Below are 20846 nucleotides of genomic sequence, written 5' to 3' on the forward strand. Positions count from 1 at the left end.
ATTGTCCCAGTTAGTAAACCAACCTAGGTAGGGAAAAAAGAACTAGGGATGAAGAATATGTTGATGTGCATGAATAGTCAGGTCCCAAAGGGACCTTACATAAAATAGGGAGAAGGAGGGGAAATACCCAGCACTGAGTTAGCCTGGGACAGTGGGAGATGACAATCCAAAGGAGACACTCTGGAGAAGTTGAAAGATAAGGAAGCTCAGGATGAGATGAACATCAGTATGAACAAGCATCAAACCACACAATGAGGGAGAGGAAATGAACAGCCCGTATATTCACCAGGGAACAGCCATCTGGTCCTTTGGGAAAAGGTGGAAGCAAATAGCCATGTGCATGCACCACCTCGGTGCGGTGCAATTGTGAAAAAAGCCAGCCGAAGTGTTGAGAAGGAAAGTTGCTATAGATAGAGAGATGGCGGCCCCAGGGTGTCATAATGTCTACTTATGGCCCTGGGGGGGATTGTGCACAGGGTATTCTGGCCTCTCCTGCCTGAGGCAAAACTATGATCAAAGTGGAGAGAGCACAAAGGGGAACAAAACTGCTAAAAGCCTTAACTGAGCATGAGGGGGAAGCAGAGGCAGCTATATTCATACGGTCAAGAGAGCAGAAGGCTTGGTTGGGGACATGGTCCCTATCTATAAATATCTCGGAGCTTGCTGGAAGGAAGGAAATTCATTTGCACTCTCCAGGCCTTGTGGAATAAAGAGTCACCAGCCTGGAGCGAACAAAGAAAACATTTAATCGGCAGATTCGGGAATGTTTGGAGAAATCAGTCCAGGAAATAGACTCCTGAGAGACAGCTCCTATCCTAGCCCAGCCCACGGGAGGACGAGGCATAGGAAAAAGAGGAGAAGAACAAAGATTCCCCAGGCAACCTGCCTGCATGGTCCCACAGCGTGTTTTCAGCAGGACGCTGTGCTGTCCTGGCCCATCATGGAGGCTGCAGGTTTGCTCCCATTGCCAGGGTGCTGCTCTGTTTCAGGGGATGGGTTACTGCCTCTCCAGCTCTGCAGGAGCTGCCAGAGCAGGCCAGGCAGTCAGTCCATCGCCCCGGCATTACCCTTGCCACAGCCAACTTCTGCTGCATGCTGAGGGAGGGGCCACCTCCTGCCCCCGTAACTCCTATTCCAGAGTGCTGATTCCTGCAGGGGCCTCGGAGTAGCTCTGAGTTTGTACAGCTGCACATACCCACAGGTTTAAATTATTCAGCCTGTTTGAAAAGTGCGGCCAGACTTTCTGTGCTTGAACATGGTCCTGCTGCTTGGCCAGGGGTGTCATGGGACACCAGCTGGGATCCCAGGGCCCCTGGTGGTTTGCCTGGCATCCTGGGAGATGCCTTTGCAGAGGGGATAATGGGAATTGGATTTCCCTAGTCATCAGGAACAGTGTCATCTGCTGACTGTATAGCAGCAGGCCAGTGACCTAGGGTTTATTCACGACCTGTCTTCTGCAGCCTAGGATGCAGAGCATTTGAGGGGGAGAAAACCCTGGACTGGAAAAGATGGAAGTGAGGGAGAAGGGGAGCCATGCAGGGGGAGCACTGCCTGCTGGTGGCCAGTGTAGTGCTGATATTGTCACATGTGGTCCATGTTTTCCAGTGCCTTTCTCTGGAGTCAAGCAGGAGCAGCTGTCTCCTAGAAGCCAGGCCAACCAGCCTGAGAACCTGGTAATGCAGACATCCCAGGAGAGCTCCATCCTGAGGGGTAAGCACATCACAGTGCAGATGGGAAGGGAGGGAGGAAAGTAGATTCCCGCTCCAACGAGGGGCTGCCGGGGGGTTCCGTGTAAATCAGCCACCCAGGCCCAGCTTTCCAAAAGCAGTTCATGATCTTGGCTGCCTCTGGCCTTTGGGTTTCAATTGGTGGCCTGGTTTTTAGAGGACAGGTGTTCAGATCTGTGCTGAGTCTCAAGGTGGCTACCTGAAAGCTCTCACCATTTTGCAACAGCTGGGCCCCAAACTTTGAACCCAGCTGAGCTTCTAGCCTTTCAGGAAGAGGAGGCTTTTTCTTCACGAGCTTTAAAGGGCAGTGCACTGTGCTGCTAGTTAAGAAAGCAGATCAAGTGATGTGTAAACTAAGCGGATTACCTTCCCCACCCAGCCCCCCTGGGGAATAACAGGGCCATCTGATATAGAGCATGGTGCATTTTTCAGTCCAAGTCCCTTTTCTCCATGTAAAAAAGGAGGAGGCACAAACCCCTCAAAATGCAAATGCAAGTATCTTTGAAAAAAAAAACCCCAGAAAACAAGCAGTGAATTCAGCCAAATTCAGGAAGTGCCTCGGCTGGCTCAGGATCAGAGCAGATGGAATACGAGCGCATCCAGCCGGCCCCACTGCAGACTCTCCATAGAGGTCTGTTGAGGTAATGCTGAGGGCGATGGGTCTGGGCTGGTTTCCCGCTGTTCCCAGATGTGTCAGCCCCTCGTGATTAGGGCTGGAGGCTGGAGGGTTCAGAGTAGCCACAGGGTGCTGCTTCCTCTCCGCAGTGCTGCACACTGATTGGAACCAGGCCTCGTTAGGTAGGCTCCTCAAACAGCCAGGTCCCTCAGGAGGTTTGTATCAGCACCCTGAGTTCTCCTCCTGTCTCCTCCAAAGAGCAGGCCGGATTCTGAATTCAGTGGGATACAGTAAATCTTGGACTCTAGCAATGCACCTTCTACAGCAACTGAATGGCCTGTATGGGCACAGGATAATTATGTCCATCCCTGATGGGGGCTGCGGAGGATAATGCCTGGAGCGTGTCCTACTGAAGGGAGTGCATCCTTGCACTGCACCATCCAGGATTTTGTGCAGGGTGAGGTGGGGTGTCAGGGTTTTGCACAGTCCTTCGCCTCACTCCTCCTGCTTTGCTGTGATTTGCAGGGGCAGCACTGGGCCCAGCCTCTGGAGGGAGCATCACAAAGGGAATCCCCACCTCCAGGCCTCCTCCAGAATCGCCCATCACCTATCGAGGCTCCATCACCCACGTAAGTTCCCCCTTTTATCAGTTACAGAACAAACAGCTATTAACAGCTGAGGTTTGCAGTGAGGTCTGGGTAGAAATGGTCGCTATCAGTGGATACGCCCCTCCTGGTAACAGAGAAGTGATCGCAACAGGTTGGTGCTTAGCAGTGGAGTCTGAGAGCAGGGGACATCCGAGCATGCAGAAGCATCTGTAGGAAATCAAGCCAAGGGTGCATAAAGACTTGAGCAGTAGACTCCGTGGGAAGCTGCAATGACCTGACTCACCCCAGCAGAGCTGAGTGTGCGTCCATCTTGGGCAGAAAGGGAGAATTGGTGCCATGACCTCCTCCCATGTGAACATTTATCAGCAGCCCCACATGATGTGCCCCAACCAGCAACGCAGGGAGGACAAGAAGGGGCAAGAGAGCCTTGCACCAAGGGAGATTATCTTGAGTCTTGGCCCAGTTCCATTGTCCGAGCCTGGGGAAATGCTGGAGGCCAAAGCTGCATCGCATCTGAAATGCCTTTTGCTCCTGGGTGCCTGGATTTGAGAGAGGGAGGGGGAAGCAGTTTTTTAAAAAAACCACTGCATTTAATCTCACCAGTGCCTTGTCAGAGAAATGAAAGAAAACAGGAGGACGTGGGAAGGGGGAAAGGCAGCCCCCGATAGGAAATGGGAGCAGGGTGTTCAGGTGGGGGTGATAAATCTGCAGGATCTCTCCCTCCTCCTCCCACCCCACCGCAGCAGCCCCACATGCGTCAGGCCATGCCCAGCCCTCCCAAGCCGGGCGGAAAAACGCTCTGCCCGTAATCTCTGTCATTCATCTTGAGAAGCACAGCTGCCAAGTGGGTGATAGTTTTGTGGTGTGAGTTATTGCTCATCTGGTAACTGAGCGGAGAGCATAAAAAAAAATCTCTTTCCCTTGGGGATTTTTATCTGGCGGTCATTCAGATATTTAAAGCCACTTATAAACACCCTGATTGTTGTCTGGCTGCTTTGAGCTGGGGAGATCTGCTCCCCTGCCACTAGAGGGGACATGGGTGGGAGAGGAAAATCTCAGTCAAGGATACACAAGGTTTCTAGAGACACCACTTCTTTGGGGGCAGTTTGTTTTTTTTTTGCTTCTGTCCTAGGGAAGGAGTTACTGCCCAGGGCTGTTTTCAGCCTGTCTGGCAGCGGTCTCTCTCACCCTGTGGGCCAGTGCAGAGCCTGTGACACCCATTGACCCAGCAACCAGCATCCTTTTCAGGACAGGGCAACACAGAGCCCTGGGCTCTTTCCAGCAGCTCCCAGCACTGTGGTTGCTCTTTGATGTGGGATTACTCGTCCAGTTCACAGGAGACAGATCTTGAATGTGCACTCTCTGCTTTGAAGCCATCTGTCACCTCTTGCAGTCAAATCCCCTTCAAGCTCATCCAGTACAGAACAAAAACTTACCTGGCAGTGGGAGAAGCAGCATGGGGCGCTTCTGCGAGCTGGGGTCTGAGCAGGCAATTGGAGCATTGAAACCTGCCCCTTGGTGTGCACCGTCTGGCCTCCGCAGTTTCATGCAGAGGCATTTCAGAGAGGTGGGGAAAACGAAACAGCTTGTCCCAACAGATTTGAACACCTTTCTGGCACCACCAAAGCAGGGCACTGGCGTGAGAGCCAAGTTCATTACTGCAAACACCCCACAGCACTAATGCTGGTCTGTTCACTTAGCCTGGCCATGTCATCTGATTGCTCTTAGTGTCTGGGGAGAGGCAAGACAGCAAGCAGATCAGATTTCCCAACCCAGCACCCAGACCAGGAGTGGGCAGAGGTTGCTGCTTGGCAAACTCCATCCTTTGTGCACTCGAAAAGTAGATTCCTCCCATAGGCCGTGCTATCAGGGAAGAGGCCTCCACGTATGAAGAACTGAGAGCCAGATTTTTAAAGCTGTTCCTAACTCCCATTGACTTTCAGTGGGGTTTAGGCACCTGAATCCTGTTTAAGTAGACAGACCCCCAAGGGCCAGATTAACCCACAAGTTTCCCAGTTCTGACCCTTTGCCACACACCTGATGGCATCCTACACACCTCCTTTCCTGACCCTTCTTTGAGCAGTGGAAGAATCACTCCACCGATTGCCAGACTTCCCTTCTGCCAGAGCCTTTCTCTTGGACACCTGTTCTTATTTTTTAGCAGGAGCATTCATGTGAGTTTGTTCCCAAGACGGTGACAGCCTTGGTCACTGTCTGAGCAGTGTTTGTTCACTAACAAGTGAGCCAAATGCTCCTGTGAATATTTGTGCAAAAAAAAAAATCTGTCCCCCAAGAGCTGTCCCCCTCCTGTTCAGAAGAGGATTTGAGCTTTTCAGCCCAAGAGCAGAGCAGCAGCCTGCCTAGCACAGAGAGAAAAATCTGCACAATAGCCCACTAAGTGATTGGCAAGTGTCCCTGGAAGCTGAGATCCGTGCCAGTCAGACATTCGTTGAACCGGTCCAAATACCAGCTAAATTAGGAGAAAAAAATCTCAATCTGTTTGCAGATAAAAAGAGCTCAGTTCCCTGCAGCCACTTCCCCTGAGGCTTGCCAGGATAGAGCCCAGATAGGGCGAGTTTCATCCCTGCACGGAGCCAGCGCCAGGCTTGCAGAGCTGCGCTGGAGTGGGACTTCAGGGTTGCCTTACAAGGGTGAACTTTACTCCCATTTGGGAGCAGGGACGGCTCTGACACATGCTTCTACTCTTACGTCCCAAGGGCTGTTTATTTACTGCTCGGATGGTGGAGCTAGAGCGGTCGGCTTCGCCTCGGGTGGAGTCTTTCTCTTGACCTGTGAACAGGTTGCAAAGGCAGAGGACCGCTTAGCAGCGAGGGCTGGGATTTTCAAAGGGCCTTTGGCAACTGCTTTGTGTTGACAAGCAAAGTCATGGATCTGCCTCTCCTCTCTGCTTCCTCCGCGCTGGAAGGGAGCAGCTGCATTCAAATCTGTCGGGTTAGACTGGCACCATGCTGGTGGGATGGAGCGTTTTGGGCTGTTTGACAGCAGGCTCTTTTGAAGGTCAGTCCTTCTGTGACTGCCTGTGCCCTGCCTTCGCCGGGCATCTTTTCAATCCCTGAGAAAACAGTTTGCAGGCAAGGCGGTCCCATAGGAAAGAAAAATAGTACTGCCATGGCAGGATGTCCTCCGGGAACGCAGAGCTGTGCCTGGGCTTGTCCTTGCAATCTAGAGGGCTGGAAATAGTCCAGAGAGTTTCCTTGGAGAAGTGTGGGGCTGGGCAGAGCAAGCGAGGACTATTTTGAGCGGCGAGAGCTCAGGGGCTTGGCGTTCCCATCCCTGCTCTGCCTGCTGGCGCTTCGGAGCCTGAATTGCTCTGTGACTGTATCACGGGGAAGGAAGGCTGCCTCGAGCTCTGTTCCCCCTCTGCCATCCCCGCGTTGTCCTCGCCCCATCTCTTCCCAGCAACCACGTACAAATCATGTACCTTTTTCCCGTTGATCATTATTGTCCTCATCAATAATTAAGCTGCAGATTTCTCGCTCTTGGCTCTGACAGGAAGTGGAGTTCAGCTGCGCGCTCTCCTCTGCTCAACCTCCCTGTTGGAACAGAGTGTTCCTGTGTGTGTGAGAGAGCTTTCTTGCTTAATTGCTTGTGACACTGTTAAATATGGATCTTGGTGGCTTTCCAAGGGCACCCCAGCTGAAGTGCTGTACAAAGGAACCATTACCAGAATAATCGGAGAAGACAGCCCCAGCAGAGCGGAGAAAGTGAGAGAGGATGCCTTGCCCAAAGGACATGTCATTTATGAGGGGAAGAAAGGCCACGTGCTGTCTTATGATGGTAAGTTGGAATCCTCTGTATTTTTCGGAGGGGCACGTCCCACCCAGCGAAACTCGGGAGGGGGAAAAGGCCCTGTGAAAAACCCTTACGCAGCAGAACAGGGCACACTCGCATCCAGAATCTTTTTGCCACCCATCCCTGTTTGTTGGAGTATTGGCCAAGGGGAGCAGGTTTCCCCCATGACTCCATGGAGCCGATCTTGGCTTGGACACTCCTGACACACAGCTGAAAGTGCTCTCCGGGTCACCAGGAGAGCCAGGCGTGTGGGGCACCATAGGCCCTTTGAGGCATGGAGCATCTTCATGATTGCACGTTAGTGGCCCTTGGGGAGTGGTCTTGATGCAAGCCGTCCGCCGGCCAGAGAAGGTGTGGTCAGCCTGATGGGTCTGAGGGCAGCAGTCTAAATTTGTAGCAAGAACATCTGCATGAAGGAGCTCTGCTCAGATGGGAGGTGACCTTGTTTGTTCTCCATGGGCAATAATGAAAATGTTCTGTGAGCCACGGTGCTCGGCTCCTGTTGATGCCAGTGGGGTCCAGGAGGAGGGCTGGGGTGGTGCAAGTGCTGAGCACGGTTGACAGCCCAGAGGTCACAAGTTTGAGGCCACAGCACAAGTGGTCATGGCGCAGCCGTGTTGGATTCCAGCAAATCTGCGAATTCTGCTAAATAGCTTGTCACGGGGGCCAGGGACGCAACAGGAAAGGAAGGGTGCAGGACAAGGACAGCACGGCTGCTTGTGGGTATGAAGGAGCCTCTTTGGGTGATCCTCAGACCACGGGCGAAGTTCACCTGCGTCCACTTGAAGTTTCCGCCCTACGTGAGGCCCCAGCTAAGGGCTTTTGTGGCCCATGTTGAACCTTGACCGGATACTTTGCGCCGAGGTGAGTCTTCTTCCAAGACGCAGGAAGCAGGGTCCATCCTGGGCCGGAGGCAAATCCGACATGCCTAGTGCCAGCCCCAGGGCTGGCGGGACAAGGTGATGGGGTCATGTCAGGATGCCACGGTCTCTCGGTGCTCAGTTAGCTCTGCACCTAATGAGCTGGCTCGTGTTGTGCCACGAGGATGGACAGCACCTTCCCAGCTGGTGGCAGGACCTCATGGCACAGTCTGGCCAGTTCTCAAATAAGGGGTGGCTCTTCAGGTGCCCTTTCAGGAAGGCTTGTGGGCCTTGGCTCCTGGGTCAAACCCTGCTACCTGACACAGGGGCAGGGAATGCTTTGGAGGGATTTCCAGCTTTCTGCAAGCTGGGCAAAGGGTCTTTTTTGGTTTCTTCCCTCACCCAGACCCTCATGGTGTTTAACACCGAAAAATGCAAGGTTCTCCACCTTGGGAGGAAAAACCTGCAGCACCCTTATAGGCTCGGCAGTGCTACGTTGGTTAGCACTACAGAAGAAAAAGACTTGGGGGTCATCATTGACCACAAGATGAACATGAGCCTGCAATGCGATGCTGCGGCTAGTAAAGCGACCAAAACGCTGGCTTGCATCCATAGATGCTTCTCGAGCAAATCCCGGGATGTCATTCTCCCCTTGTAGTCGGCCTTGGTGAGGCCACAGCTGGAGTACTGTGTCCAGTTTTGGGCTCCACAATTCAAAAAGGATGTGGAGAAGCTTGAGAGAGTCCAGAGGAGAGCCACGCGCATGATCAGAGGTCAGGAAAACAGATCTTACGATGACAGGCTGAGAGCCATGGGACTCTTTAGCCTGGAAAAGCGCAGGCTCAGGGGTGATCTGATGGCCACCTACGAGTTTATCAGAGGTGACCACCAGGATCTGGGGGAACGTCTGTTCACCAGAGCGCCCCATTGGATGACGAGGTCGAACGGTCACAAACTCCTGCAAGACCGTTTCAGGCTGGACATAAGGAAGAATTTCTTTACTGTCCGAGCCCCCAAGGTCTGGAACAGTCTGCCATCGGAGGTGGTCCAAGCACCTACATTGAACACCTTCAAGAGTAAATTGGATGCTTATCTTGCTGGGATCCTATGACCCCAGCTGACTTCCTGCCCTTTGGGCAGGGGGCTGGACTCGATGACCTCCCGAGGTCCCTTCCAGCCCTAATGTCTATGAAATCTATGAAATCTCTCTGGCCCCTCCTGGGCCCAGGCTCACTCCAAGCACTGGAACCTGGCTGGTGTTCAGGGCACAGAGCTGGGAGTCAGGACTTCGGGCTCTGTCTTCTGCTCTTCCATGAAATCTCAGCACCAGGGAGTGCCGAGGGCAGGAGCCGCAGGGTGGGGTACTTCTGTGCAAAAGGCAGCCACTGTCTACCTGTTTGTACTCTGGATGTGTCAAAGGCCTGAAGACGTTTGAGGTGATAATCCCCACCAGGTGCTAAGGGGGAGAGCATGGTTATCCTTGAAGAAACTGGTGTCACGGGAGGGCTCCAGCTCCCACCCCATCTATTTATTCCAGTATTGGCTTCCATAATATTCCCTCCTGGGCACTCAGCAGCTCCCTCTTCCAATGGAGGACTCTGCATCTCAGGGAGGGTAATGCCCCAGGGTGCCGCAAGCCCAGCATAGCTGACGTCCGTGTATGCCACAGTGGTCCTCAGCTGGGCGATGCACCCGGAGCGGCGTCACGCGTTCCAAAGCAGAGCCCTCCTCTTGAATCCATCACTGCAGGGCTCAAGTGTTCGTGCGATGCCTCGAAGCAGCCGAGCTACACTGGAGCCGGGAATATTTGGAGCTGCTCCCTGTGCCTGGCCTGCACAGGGCAGCCCGCTCAACCCTCACTGCTGAGGCCACTTCTCCACCTCCTGGAAACCTTGGCTGCCAAGTGGTGGGGGTGGAAGTAGTTGTTGCTGAGTCGGCACATCCAGCAAGCTGCAACCCACCCAGGAAGCCCAGGATCTGCAGAGCGGCCTGTGTACAGCGCATCTCAGAACGGAAGAGGCTGCATTCTCCTCTCGCCCCGGCCCTCGCCTGCTGTGCAGCATCTCTGGCAACTGTCTTTGTGTCATGCAAGGAAGTTAGAGCCTGTTGCAGGGATAGCTGCAGGGGGTGGGGTGGGCATTGCTCCAGGAGATCTCTGCCCACCGTCAGGCAGACCTTTGCTAGGTGAGACCCAAACTTCTGTAACAAGTGGAGCCTTGCTGCTGCTGTGACCTGCAAAGGGAGCCTGGCTCCCAGCAGGCATCGGCCTCTGTCCTCCAAGCACTTGTCAATGCAAGAGGTTTCCGGGCTCCTTTGAAGCACGGAGGATGCAGACAAGTCTCCGTGGATTCCACTCGCCCTGTTCTCTCCTACGCTTATGTGTGTTCCTGACGGCATCCCGTCTCTCTTAGAGACACCGCCGAGGACCTAGGACTCTTGGCTCTTGAGCTGTACATGAAGAAAGGGTTTTACTAACCCTGCAGTGGGTTCCACTAAGTTCTGTCTCCAGCCCCAGTTAAAAGTGGTTTCCTCCTTCCTTCTACCCCTTTTGCAGCAGAGCTATGAACCCCAGTGTGCACGTAAGGGAGCTTGAGCTATGGGAACCGAAATTGCAGAGGTCAGTGATGTTTACCGAGCTGGCTTTGCTGTCTGGGTAGCAAGGAGCACAAGAGCGGCAGCAGTTGGGACACGTGGTGGAAAGAACATCCAGTTTCCAGCCCGGGCTCAGGGAGGCTCAGTAATGTGAGACGGCTCTTCCCTTTTCTCTCTCTCGATATAGGATTATCTTGACAGGATCACAAAAAACCCCCAAGCAGAACATACGCTTCCGCCCTGCGCCGTCGCTAAAGCACTTCCTTGTGAAGCGCACAGGCCGCCTTGCTGCATTCGCAGTATCACCGCTCAGTAACCAGCTGTTACTTCCTTCCTCAGGCCGGTTCATCAGATAGCAGGGCTTGCCATAACAACCCGCCTGCTAGCGCGGTTGGCTCCCACTAGAGATGAGCAGCTGTTCATCTCTAGCGAGGCTACAAATGACTCCGAGGTACGGTCCTTTCCTGTCAGGTTGCCCTTCTGCAGGCTGTGTGGGTTGGGCAGGGACAGCCAAGCAGGGGGTTGACTTCCCCTCTGCCCGGCCGCGCCGGGAGGCCGAGGATGCTGCGGTACAAAGAGCGCCACCCTCGCGGGGGCTTCTCTTCCCTCGACTCTCCAGTCCCAGGAATCGGGGTGTGCGCGGGGCTGGATACGGGCCTGGGAGCGCGTCGGTACCTGGCACGGGAGGAGCGTGGAGGTCTGCCTTGCAGCGTGGCACCAGTTCTCTGCCGAATCTAACGCAGAGATGACAAAGGACCAGATGCTAATCTCGGCCACACCCGCTGCCTCTTGGCATATCTCTTGGATCCCGTGCTGCGTTACGAGTCGGCTGGCCTCCCCAGCAAACGGTGTCCCTCCACGCATTAGTCTGTCGCCACCCCGCCGTGGCCTAACAGCAAAACCAAGCCAGGGGCCTGGCACGTCACGCCTTCACCGCTGACCGGGATCCCTAGTTTCCAAGGCTGGCTGGCCTCGGACTGAGGAAGGCGATGGCGGAGAAAGGGTGCCCCGTGCTGGCTCTTTCCTTGCCCAGCTGTGCTGCCGTGGGCAGCCTTTCTCCTGCTGCCCTCCTTGCAGGTGAGGGGGTTTTGTTTTCTGTCAGCTGCTGTCTGTGTGCTGTGGTGAGCTAGCCGGTGGGGGCAGGCTGGGGGCTGAGCCGACCGGGCAGCCGGCCGCTAGCACACAGCACAGGTGCAGGCCTGATTCCCAGCCCCGCGCTCCCACGTGGGCCCCCAGAGTGCTGAGCGCTCCTCCCGGCCCACCAGGACTCTGGCAGGAAGGTGCTTGGGAGCGCACTGTACAGCAGACCTTACAAGGATTTAGGGAGGCAGCCCGAGCTGGGCACCCCGCAGCACCGCACCTTCCCTGGTTTCGGCTGCGTGGCTGGGTTGGTGGAGGGGACCGGCAGGCGAAAGGTTAAAATCCTACGCGCTGGCTTCTGACCCCGGCTGGGCTCACCGGTGCCAGGCTGGAGGAGCGCTGCGTGCCATGCCCGCTGCACCCAGCGCATGCACCCCGTCGCCATTCCTCTCGCGTTCAGTCCTTCCCTTTGTCCCAGAGAGAAAGTGTCGGCCAGGGAGGCTTGGGGCAGCCTGGCCTCTGGGATACTTGGCACAGCCGAGGCCAGAAAGCAATGCAGGAAGCGTTTCAGGGCCGTCTTCCTACCGAGCTGCCCGCAGCCGGTGCTTGGGATCAAGCAGGCTGGTCTAATAAGCAGCGCAGCAGCGGGGGAGCTGGGCTGCCCTGCTCGCCTCTGAGCTTCGGCACAGTCGGCCCGGGCTGCGGCTGCAGACTCGCTCAGGCACAGGGCCAGTTGGCCCTGAATACATCCAGAGGGGAGTCGCAGTAGGTGTTACCCTTCAGGGCAGGTCTGCAATCACTAATCAACCTGCGTGGGCAGCAGTTGGCGATCCACATGGGAATGCAGGAGACGGAGACGGGGGTTGTATTCCCAGACTGGTTGCCCGTTGCATTGCTGGTCCATGCCTTCATTTCCCACCCTGTTCCTGGCATATCTCGCCGTCTTAGCTCTCCAGGGCTGTGTCCATCCCCTGTGGTACACCGGGAAACCTCCGTTTTACCTGGAGCTTATAACACAGACACTAATGATGGTGATGGCATGGGGGAGAGGGCTCAGCAATGAACGGTGATTGCTCTGTCCAAGACCAGAGGGAGCGAGACCAGAGTTCAGTCTCTGGCCGTCTCCAGGCCTAAGGTCAGGGGTGCTGTGGCTGGCAAGGGGAGAGAGATGGGCTCTGCGTGCCCCAGGCCGTGCTCACCTCTGACGCTGGTGATCCTCCATGGCGTTAGTTCACGTTTGTCAAGGGAACTAACGTTTATGGCTTCTCGTGGGCTCCAGTAGTACACCTCCTCCACCAGCGCTGCTCTGCATGTGTGTCACCGTCTCGCAGGTGTTTAGCCTTCCCTTCTCCCTCCCCACAAATAGTACTAGCAAAGCGTTATGATATTGAGGAGGAGGCCACCTGGGAAGGACAAATGATTCATGCATGTGGTGACTTTTTCGCTCTTTGCCGGACACACAGGGCCAAGGTGCTTGGATCTCAAAAGTCTTGACCGTCTGCTGTCCCCTGTTCTCGATCCTGGGAAGGTTTCAGATCCAGAAGCAAAGGAGTTAAAAAAAAAAATTAAATTAAATGGTTAGTGATTATGAATTCTGGCAAGGAGGAAAAAAATTGCAAGTTCTTCAGTGTCATGAGGGTGCTTAAAAATAAAAGGGCTCTAATGAGACGAAATCCTGTAGCATGTGCGAGCTGAATTGTGCTAGATTGGTTATTCTCATTCTGCATGTGATTGCTAATGGCTTCTGTGGGGAAAGGGACGTGTTTTCGGAGCGATTTTCTTTCTTTTTACTCTCTCTCTTCCCGTGCACCCTCCTCTCCCTTCCCCTCCCCCTTTTCTCCATGAAACAAAGAGATCCAGGGACAGGGTTGGGTTTTTTTATTTGCAGAAGAACCAATTTGGAGCAGATGTTCCTTGATGACAGGATACAGGAACATTACCCCCTTCGTGTGTCTCAAGATGCTAGGCTGCTTTCTGAACATCAGCCGCCAATTTTTTTTTTCTCCTACCAAATCAATCTGAGCAGAGAGAGAGAGATTCCTCTTTTCCCCCAAATCTGCCCCTATACCCTCTGCCTGCTGACTGCAGGAAGTGATTGTGGGTGTTGCATTGTAATAATCCCATTTTATTAATGACAGGCTTCACAGAAAAGAACTTTTGTTCCCAAACTCTCCGTGACCGAACAAATGTTTCTTGTCTTCTCCAGTGTTTTCTCTAATTGTATAATTCCAAGTTTCTGTGTACATGAAAGAAGAGGATCAGGGCACTGGCATTCCTCAGTTGCATAGACGGGGCCAGAGATAATGGGCAAAGCATATATCTCTGCGAGCCAACTCTGTAGCTTGGAGCTAGTTATATAAACACCGCGCATTCAGCTGCATCATAAACTGCCGTATAAATTTCACAGCTTGCAGCACGTTATGGAGAAAATAAGATTGTACTGGTGCAGTGGGTTTGCTGAGGCAAATCCAGTGGGGGGGAGATCACGAATTTTTGAAGCAGTGGAACGGTCTCAAGGGGGTAAGAGTAGGAGGCCCATCGTTTGCAGCATGGGCTGTAGCAAGAAGACCTGCGCTGGCAAGGAGGTGGCCTTGGTAACCCAGTTGGCTTAGGCCATTTGGAGACCTTAGGTTTGTGCATGAGAATGTGTCTGGTTGGAAGCACAGAGAAGCTCACACGTGGGATGGGCTTCATGTCACACTTCTGCCGCCCTCTGTCTTTGCGTGAAATGCTTCACACTCTCCGTTGTCTGCGAGCACCGTGTTCAGCTGCAGGTTCAGATGGGAATAATATGAGATTCTTGAACGTGGAAATGCGCTGGGTTGCTTTGGGTGTTTTTCTGCTTTGCTTCTTCCCTTTTGCCTACTTTTATCTCCGGGAGCATATCCCAGTGTCTGCTGAGGAGGCTGGACAGGATCCCACACAGTAGGTACACACAAGAAACAAGAGTCCGGGGACCAATAGCCGGGAGAGTTGCAGCTGCTTGCACCAGGGCTGGATTTGCTCCCAAATGTCTCGCTGACTATGTCTGGACAGTGGGGAAAACAGACACCCTTGTCCAAGCATGAGGCCACAGTGTTTGGAATCGGGCAGGCGGGGAGGAGGCAACGGCTGATTTTCCTGGAACCCCGTCCCATGCTGTAATGCTCTCACAGCTCACAAGCTTTGGGCTGTGAGAGCTCTGGGCTGTAGCTCAGAAGGGCCTTGACCCTCTGGCCTGAGTTACAGTAAACAGCCTTGCTCATTCATTCCTTCCTTTCGAGGCTGCTTCGCTCCTTCGTGTCTGTTTTGTTTCCTAGGTGGCGTCGCTGCTTCCCAGTGCCCCAAGGAGGACAGCCGGAGTTCTGGTGGCTCCCACGAGACCACGGGTACCAAACGGACCTACGATATGATGGAGGGGAGGATCAGCCGGGGCTTATCAGCCCGCGACATGTCCTCTGCAAGCATCGAAGGTAAGTCTGGGAGGGGAGTCTCTTGGCAGTGCCGGATCAGCAGTCTGACAACTCCGGGGACTTTCTGCAGCCTGTTGCAGAAGAGATGCACGTGATGCTTGCTCTCTCATGGAGAAGCGATGTATTGTTTCTTGCTCCTAATTCCCTTCACCTAAAATAAGCCCGACCGAAATGCCCTATGTGGGAGGGGCACACAGGCAGACTTGCAAATACATGCATGTGTGCGTGCACATGCATGCTCCATAATTGTAGGTTTGTATGACTAGGATCATAAAGCAAAAGAGGTCTTCATTCATTCTTCCTAATAACAGTGGCCATATGCCCCTACAAACATGTCTAGACCACCAGTTTCTACCTTTTGCTGGCCCCTAGGCAAGTAAGAGCCAGTGGCTAGCATCACATGGCTCTCCTCATCAACTCAGTTTTAACTTCTTCATTTCCTTTGGCCACAAGCCGTATTAGAGTTGGTGGGCACCATGTTATCTGTGAGCTGTGGTTTGGAGATCACTGGTCTGGATTGCACTAAACTACAGCTCCAGGCTGGGATTTTCAGGGAGTCCAGCGAAAGACTGGCATTAAAGGGGCATCGTCTAGCTGTAAACCCCCCTCCCCAGAAGACTTTTTTTTACAAATGATTGGGATTTGTAGTGTCCTTGTGAGATTTATCTGCAAAAGATGAGGAATAATTGATCCGATACCAAGCTGAGGAACCCATTTAAGGTAAAGCCAGGGTCAGAGTCTTCTCACAGCATGCATGTAGGTGACTTGTCTGCATGTGAAATGCTGTGGGGCTACTTGTAGGATTGGGATCCAAGTGTCTCATTTATCTGCGTGGCTTTTGCATTCTTACAGTGGCTTCTTCACTCGCTTAAGAGCAAGGGAAAATTACAAGAGGGCAAAGTCAGGTTAATTGTTTATTTAAAAAAAAAAAGGAGTGGTAATTGCAGGCCTCTAATTACTTTGGCTAATCTCTCTCAAATGGCTAGTTTGGATTATGTTTTTGTTGGTGGTGTCAGATTCTTCCCGTATGCTTTTGGGATGGTGCTAGCACATGGGGCTCTGGGGAGACACTGCCAAGAAGTAATGATGGTTTTGAATCTGCAAGCTCTTCTTTAAGTGCTCCACTGCAGTGCTCCCAAGCAGGCCCACACTGAGCCAGTGCAGGGCTGCAAGGCAGAGACAGTGACCAGGAAGCAGAGGAAGCTGACAACCCAGGTGTTCTGGTTCCAGAAAAACAAAGCAAACTGGAGAAAAGGGGAGGATCAGACTAGCCCTTGAGAACTGATCCCATCCCAGGTGCTAGAAACAGCTCACATGACTCGCCTCTGTACAGAGCCTCTTGGAAATACAGTGAAAATGCGAGTCACTGAAAACCAGGGCTGGAAAAACCTCAGGCTGCTGTCTGGTCCCACTCCCTGCACAAGGCAGGAGGAACATTTTTGTCTAAAACAGCTCGCCCAAGTGTCTGTCTAGCCTGCTCTCAAAGATCAAGTCTCTGTTGGCTGCTCTCTGACTTGACTTACCTCTTTGGCTTGTTCTAGGTCTTATGGGCAGAGCCATCCCCCCCGACGGGCCCCACAACTTAAAGGAACAGCATCATATCCGGGGTTCAATCACACAAGGTAAGTCTGGCAAGTGCCGTGCAGCTCACCTAGGGAAGTGGTTGGGGTGGAAACGAGCAGGGCACGACTGGAGATTTATTTTTCCGATGTGCAGCATGGCCTTGCCCATGATCCTGCCATCCACATTGGTCCACAGGCCCCAACCAGACCTGCCTAGGGGGGTGAGATATTCAGAGGCATTCAGCAAGGACCTGGCCCTGCTCTCACCAGGCATTCTCATGGGCCTGGCACTGCTCATCGTATTACTGGTGGTGGTGTCATTCTCCCCATATACTTTAGGGACACTGCTAGCACATGGGGATCTTAGGAGATGCTGCCAGGAAGGTAACGATCGTTCTGAAGCTGCAAGAGTAGTAGGCAGTGGTGAGACCCCCCCTCTTCTCCCATGGCTTCAGGGAGAGCAGAGCCAGACCAGCAGAAAACGCTTCTGCAAAATCCTCTGTGCCAGGCGTCAGACCTCACGTGGCACCAGCAAGGCAGTGTCAGCTGGGTGATGCTGCCTGGGCTCTTGGCACAGGAACCCTGTAAACCCCTGTGAGGGACTGCTGCTATGGGGTCTGTCAGCACAGCAGTCAGCCTGCTGGGGTCTTTTTCTTTTGGAAACCCATGACAAAGCCTTGTCTTTCCTGGGTGGGGTGCAGGAATACCTCGATCCTATGTGGAGGCCCATGAGGACTACCTCAGAAGAGAAGCCAAGCAGCTCAAGAGAGAAAACACTCCGCCAAGGGACTTATCAGACCCCTACAAGGGGCGGCCTCACGAGGGGCTCACGCCCTTGAAAATGAAATCAGCCCACGAGGGGCTGGTGGCCACGGTGAAAGAAGCAGGAAGGTCAATCCACGAGATCCCCAGGGAGGAATTAAGGCGCACGCCTGATATCCCCTTAGCCACGAGGCCTCTGAAGGAAGGCTCCATTACACAGGTATGCATGGTGGGTGGGTTGTCAAGACGGGGAAGGGTGACCATGTACCCTTCTCCTCTGCTAGGGCTGGGCCCAAGACCAGCTTCAGTCAGGTTTCCCTCTTGGGATTAAAGTCGGTGCAAACAGCAGCAGTAATTTTTGGCGATTCTTTTTTGCCATTCCCCTGTCGGGGAGTTTCGGACGTGACTACGACCATAAGCTCTGAGTTACTGAGCTTATTTGCATAGACTCCTGGAGGACTTTCCAGAGTTAAACTCAGGGTGGAGAAGGGTAGAAACTGTCGTTTTACAGAGGTGTCATCAGCTAAGCTTCTGTGTGCTAAAGCAGAGGGTGGTCGGATCCAGGTTCTCTATGTCGCGCCCCCTCTTCTTCTTCTCCACCAGCCTTACCTGCCGCCTCTTAACTGGATCGAATGAATGATCCCAGTACTGGCTTCTCTAAGCAACAGTGCCTCTTTCTAAACTCTCTGTGGGAAACGGCCTGTGTAAACTAGTTGGGTCACATTCTGCTGTTGGTAACACAGCCGTCGCGCTAAACCCAGTGTAAATTTGCTGACTGGGAATGGCTCCGGCTTTTATATAGAGAGTACTGAGAACAGGATTGTTTTCCTCCTACCTGGGTCAGTGATAACCAACAGGGCCAGCTCTAGGAGTTGGTGAGCAAGCGCTGGGTGCACATTTCCTGTTGCAGACTCAAAATATTTGGGACGTTTCCACGGCAGCTATTCGTGTTTGTGACAGTTGATTCTGGCTTATTTCTATGGTGCGTGGTAGAAGGAGCATGCTGGGTGCAGACATCGTCGATGGTTACTTCTCATGGTGACTTTCCACCGTTCCCCCAGGGAACAGGAAACTCGGCCACGGTTGACCCGCTGCATAATTGCACCGTGCCCCTCCTGTATGTCACCCTGGGGCTTCTAGACAACATAGTCATTATTATTTACATAGAGTGGGATTTTCCAAAGCACTTAAGGGTCGCTCTGGACCTCCCAGTTATGTTACCAGGCAGGAGAAGTTATGGTGCACTGAGCTCTAGGCCAAGGCAACTATACTACTTCCAGTTTGGGAGGCAGCGTGTTTGGAGCAGACGTGAAGTTATCTTAGCCTGGAGCTTCCTAACACCAGTACTGAGTGGCCCAGACATGCCCTAAAAGCAGCAGGTCCTATTGAAGATCATTGAGGTTTGTCTTTGAGTAGGTAGGCATTTTTAAATGTCCTGTCCCTAGTGCCCCAAGCTGAGCATGGCCCAAGAAAGCTCGTGGTGATCTCCACTGACCTTCTCCCATTCTGCTTCCTTCCCCTCCTGCTTCCTTTTGTGACCTGTGCGCTGCCTTGTCTCTCTCCAGGGTACCCCACTGAAGTACGACAACAATCCTTCATCAGTAAGTGCCAAAAAGCATGACGTCCGCTCCATTATCGGAAGCCCAGGGAGGACTTTTCATTCTGTGCACTCGCTGGACGTCATGCAGGACCCGCGGAACCTGGAGAGGGCTTGTTACGAGGACAGCGTGAAAAGCCGGCCCAGTTCGGTGACAAACTCTGGAGGTTCAATTACCAGGGGAGCCCCGGTGATTGTGCCTGAGCCTGGAAAGCCTCGCCATAGCCCTCTCGCCTACGAGGACCACCAGTCAGCCCACGGGGCAGCGTTCAGTAGTCACCTGCACAGGGGGTCTCCAGTATCCACAAGGGAGTCCACCCCAAGGCAGCACGAAGGTAACTCCTGTTCTTGGGAACCCCTGGGGCTTTTGTTTTAGGGCAGATTTCTCTTTCGCTCTGCCTGGCACCAAACCCCACAAGCCTCACCTGATGCCTGAGTCAGGTGAGGTGCAGCTCCCTCCATCTCCGCACGACTGGCCTCGGAGGACCCTCTCTGGAGAGATCAGTTGAAACAGTCGAAGAAGGTGCTTTATTTCAGGAGGAAGAGAAAAATCCTGTTGACCAGCTGTTCTCCCTTTGATTTCCACACGCGGCGAATGCGCCACATTGGCTGGAGGAGGAGTTATGCCCAGAGGGGCTGGTGGTTTCCCAGTTAAAAAGTGGAATCGCTCTTTTAAATTCCAGCAGAGAGGTGTAATTTTGTGTCACACTAGATTACAGGGTGCATGGCGAAAAGGACAGGCCAGTGGTCAGCAAACACTGTGCAGCCTAGTCTGAAAAAATGAAGCCTATTATCAGTTATGTGAGTTGGAAGGCAGCTCTTCCGAGTCAATTAGATCATCCCTCTGCATCCATGGCAAACTTGATTTATAGCAGCAATGCCAACTTGAGGTTTTGTTCAAATGGAGGGAGTTGGAGGTTAATACAACCTGAAGTGTTTCCATGGTTCTTTTTGTCAACAACAGTGGTTTCACAAGGAGACTTAAGCATCCCCTGCAGTGCTGGAAACCCAAACAGAATTGACTGGGGCTAGCATGTAAGAAGCAGGCAGTGAAACAGAGCATCCTTAGCTTCATTGTCTGAATGAGAGCTAGCCGAGTAACTCCCAAGGAATCGTCTGCATTCTGGTTCGCTGCCCGTCTGCGAGCAGATCGGTCTTCCTTGCATGTATTTGTTGCTGGGAAATGACTCGCTGTCTCATTCGTCTGAATGATGCTGGGGGCACAGCCTGTTTCCATGTGGCGTGTTGCAGGGATTTGGACTCCGAGCTGTTTTGATCGGCCACCTGGCTCAAACGGTCCGGTTCTGTGCCCACAGTGGAAGAGAGTGGCTCTCAGGACCAGTGGCCTTCTTACGATGAGCCAGCCTGGGGCCCGCCGCCCTTCCCACCCGTTCTCCAGTCCAGAAATAGACCCCTGCACCACCGAAGCGCTGAGTTAGGGAAGTGAGAACAAGTTGACGTGCTTCCAGGCACTTCTCCATGTATTACGAAAGTGTTTACAGCTCCTGGGGAGCTCAGGAGGACAGCCAGTGTCAGAGCCATCTGGGCCCCATTTCATCACTTTTGTTTTGATGTCAGGGTCAGGTTTTCTGTCTCATAACATTAACCACTCGGTGACTGGCAGAGCAAAGCAACGGGGCCATCGCTGGCAGCAGGGCTCTGTGGTCATCCAGGTTTCTCCAGCACCATCAGAAGGGCACGTTTGTCCGGCATACTCTTCTCGGGGGTCAACAGGATTGTGAGGGTCTGCACTGGCAGTTTTGTGCTATGCATTTGCTGGGGATATATCACTGGAGAGGTGTAGTCTGAGCACAGACCTCAGGACCTCCAGAGGCTTTACCCTGGCTCTGATGCTGAGGCACTGGGTCAGGTTGCAGCCCCTCTGACCCAGCTGCCTGATAGGACTGCTCAGTCCCTTCCCTTTTATGGATGTTGTAGTTTAGCCAACTTTGTCCCTTCATCTGACAAAAGTAAGCCCAACCCCACTGCAAATGATAGGTCAGGTCCATATATTTGCAGACCCCCCTCCAGACATGTTTCTCGTTGCCTCTGTGGAGGCCTGGCTGTCAGGACTGCTGTTACCAAGGGATGCGTGAGCTGGCAGGTTGCTTCTTGCATCTGTACTGCATCCAGCTCCGTGCAGTTAGTAGGGTAGAATTGAAGGGGGGGATCTTGCA

General features: G+C 53.3%; 1 protein-coding gene across 28 annotated transcripts in view; it reads left to right on the plus strand.

Annotated features, from left to right (window-relative positions):
• NCOR2 (nuclear receptor corepressor 2) overlaps positions 1-20846 on the plus strand; it is a 335757-nt gene that overhangs the window by 287515 nt on the left and 27396 nt on the right. For all 28 annotated transcript variants that reach the window (XM_090062093.1, XM_090062092.1, XM_090062105.1 and 25 more), the window contains 7 exons: positions 1606-1710; positions 2869-2972; positions 6599-6749; positions 14596-14748; positions 16290-16370; positions 17012-17292; positions 18638-19004. In XM_090062093.1, the coding sequence (XP_089918219.1) occupies positions 1606-1710; positions 2869-2972; positions 6599-6749; positions 14596-14748; positions 16290-16370; positions 17012-17292; positions 18638-19004 (1242 nt within the window). The remainder of the gene's footprint in view (positions 1-1605; positions 1711-2868; positions 2973-6598; positions 6750-14595; positions 14749-16289; positions 16371-17011; positions 17293-18637; positions 19005-20846) is intronic.

This window comes from Crocodylus siamensis, chromosome 9 (assembly GCF_052110815.1).
Source record: "Crocodylus siamensis isolate JL-2025a chromosome 9, ASM5211081v1, whole genome shotgun sequence".
Lineage (NCBI taxonomy): Eukaryota > Metazoa > Chordata > Crocodylia > Crocodylidae > Crocodylus > Crocodylus siamensis.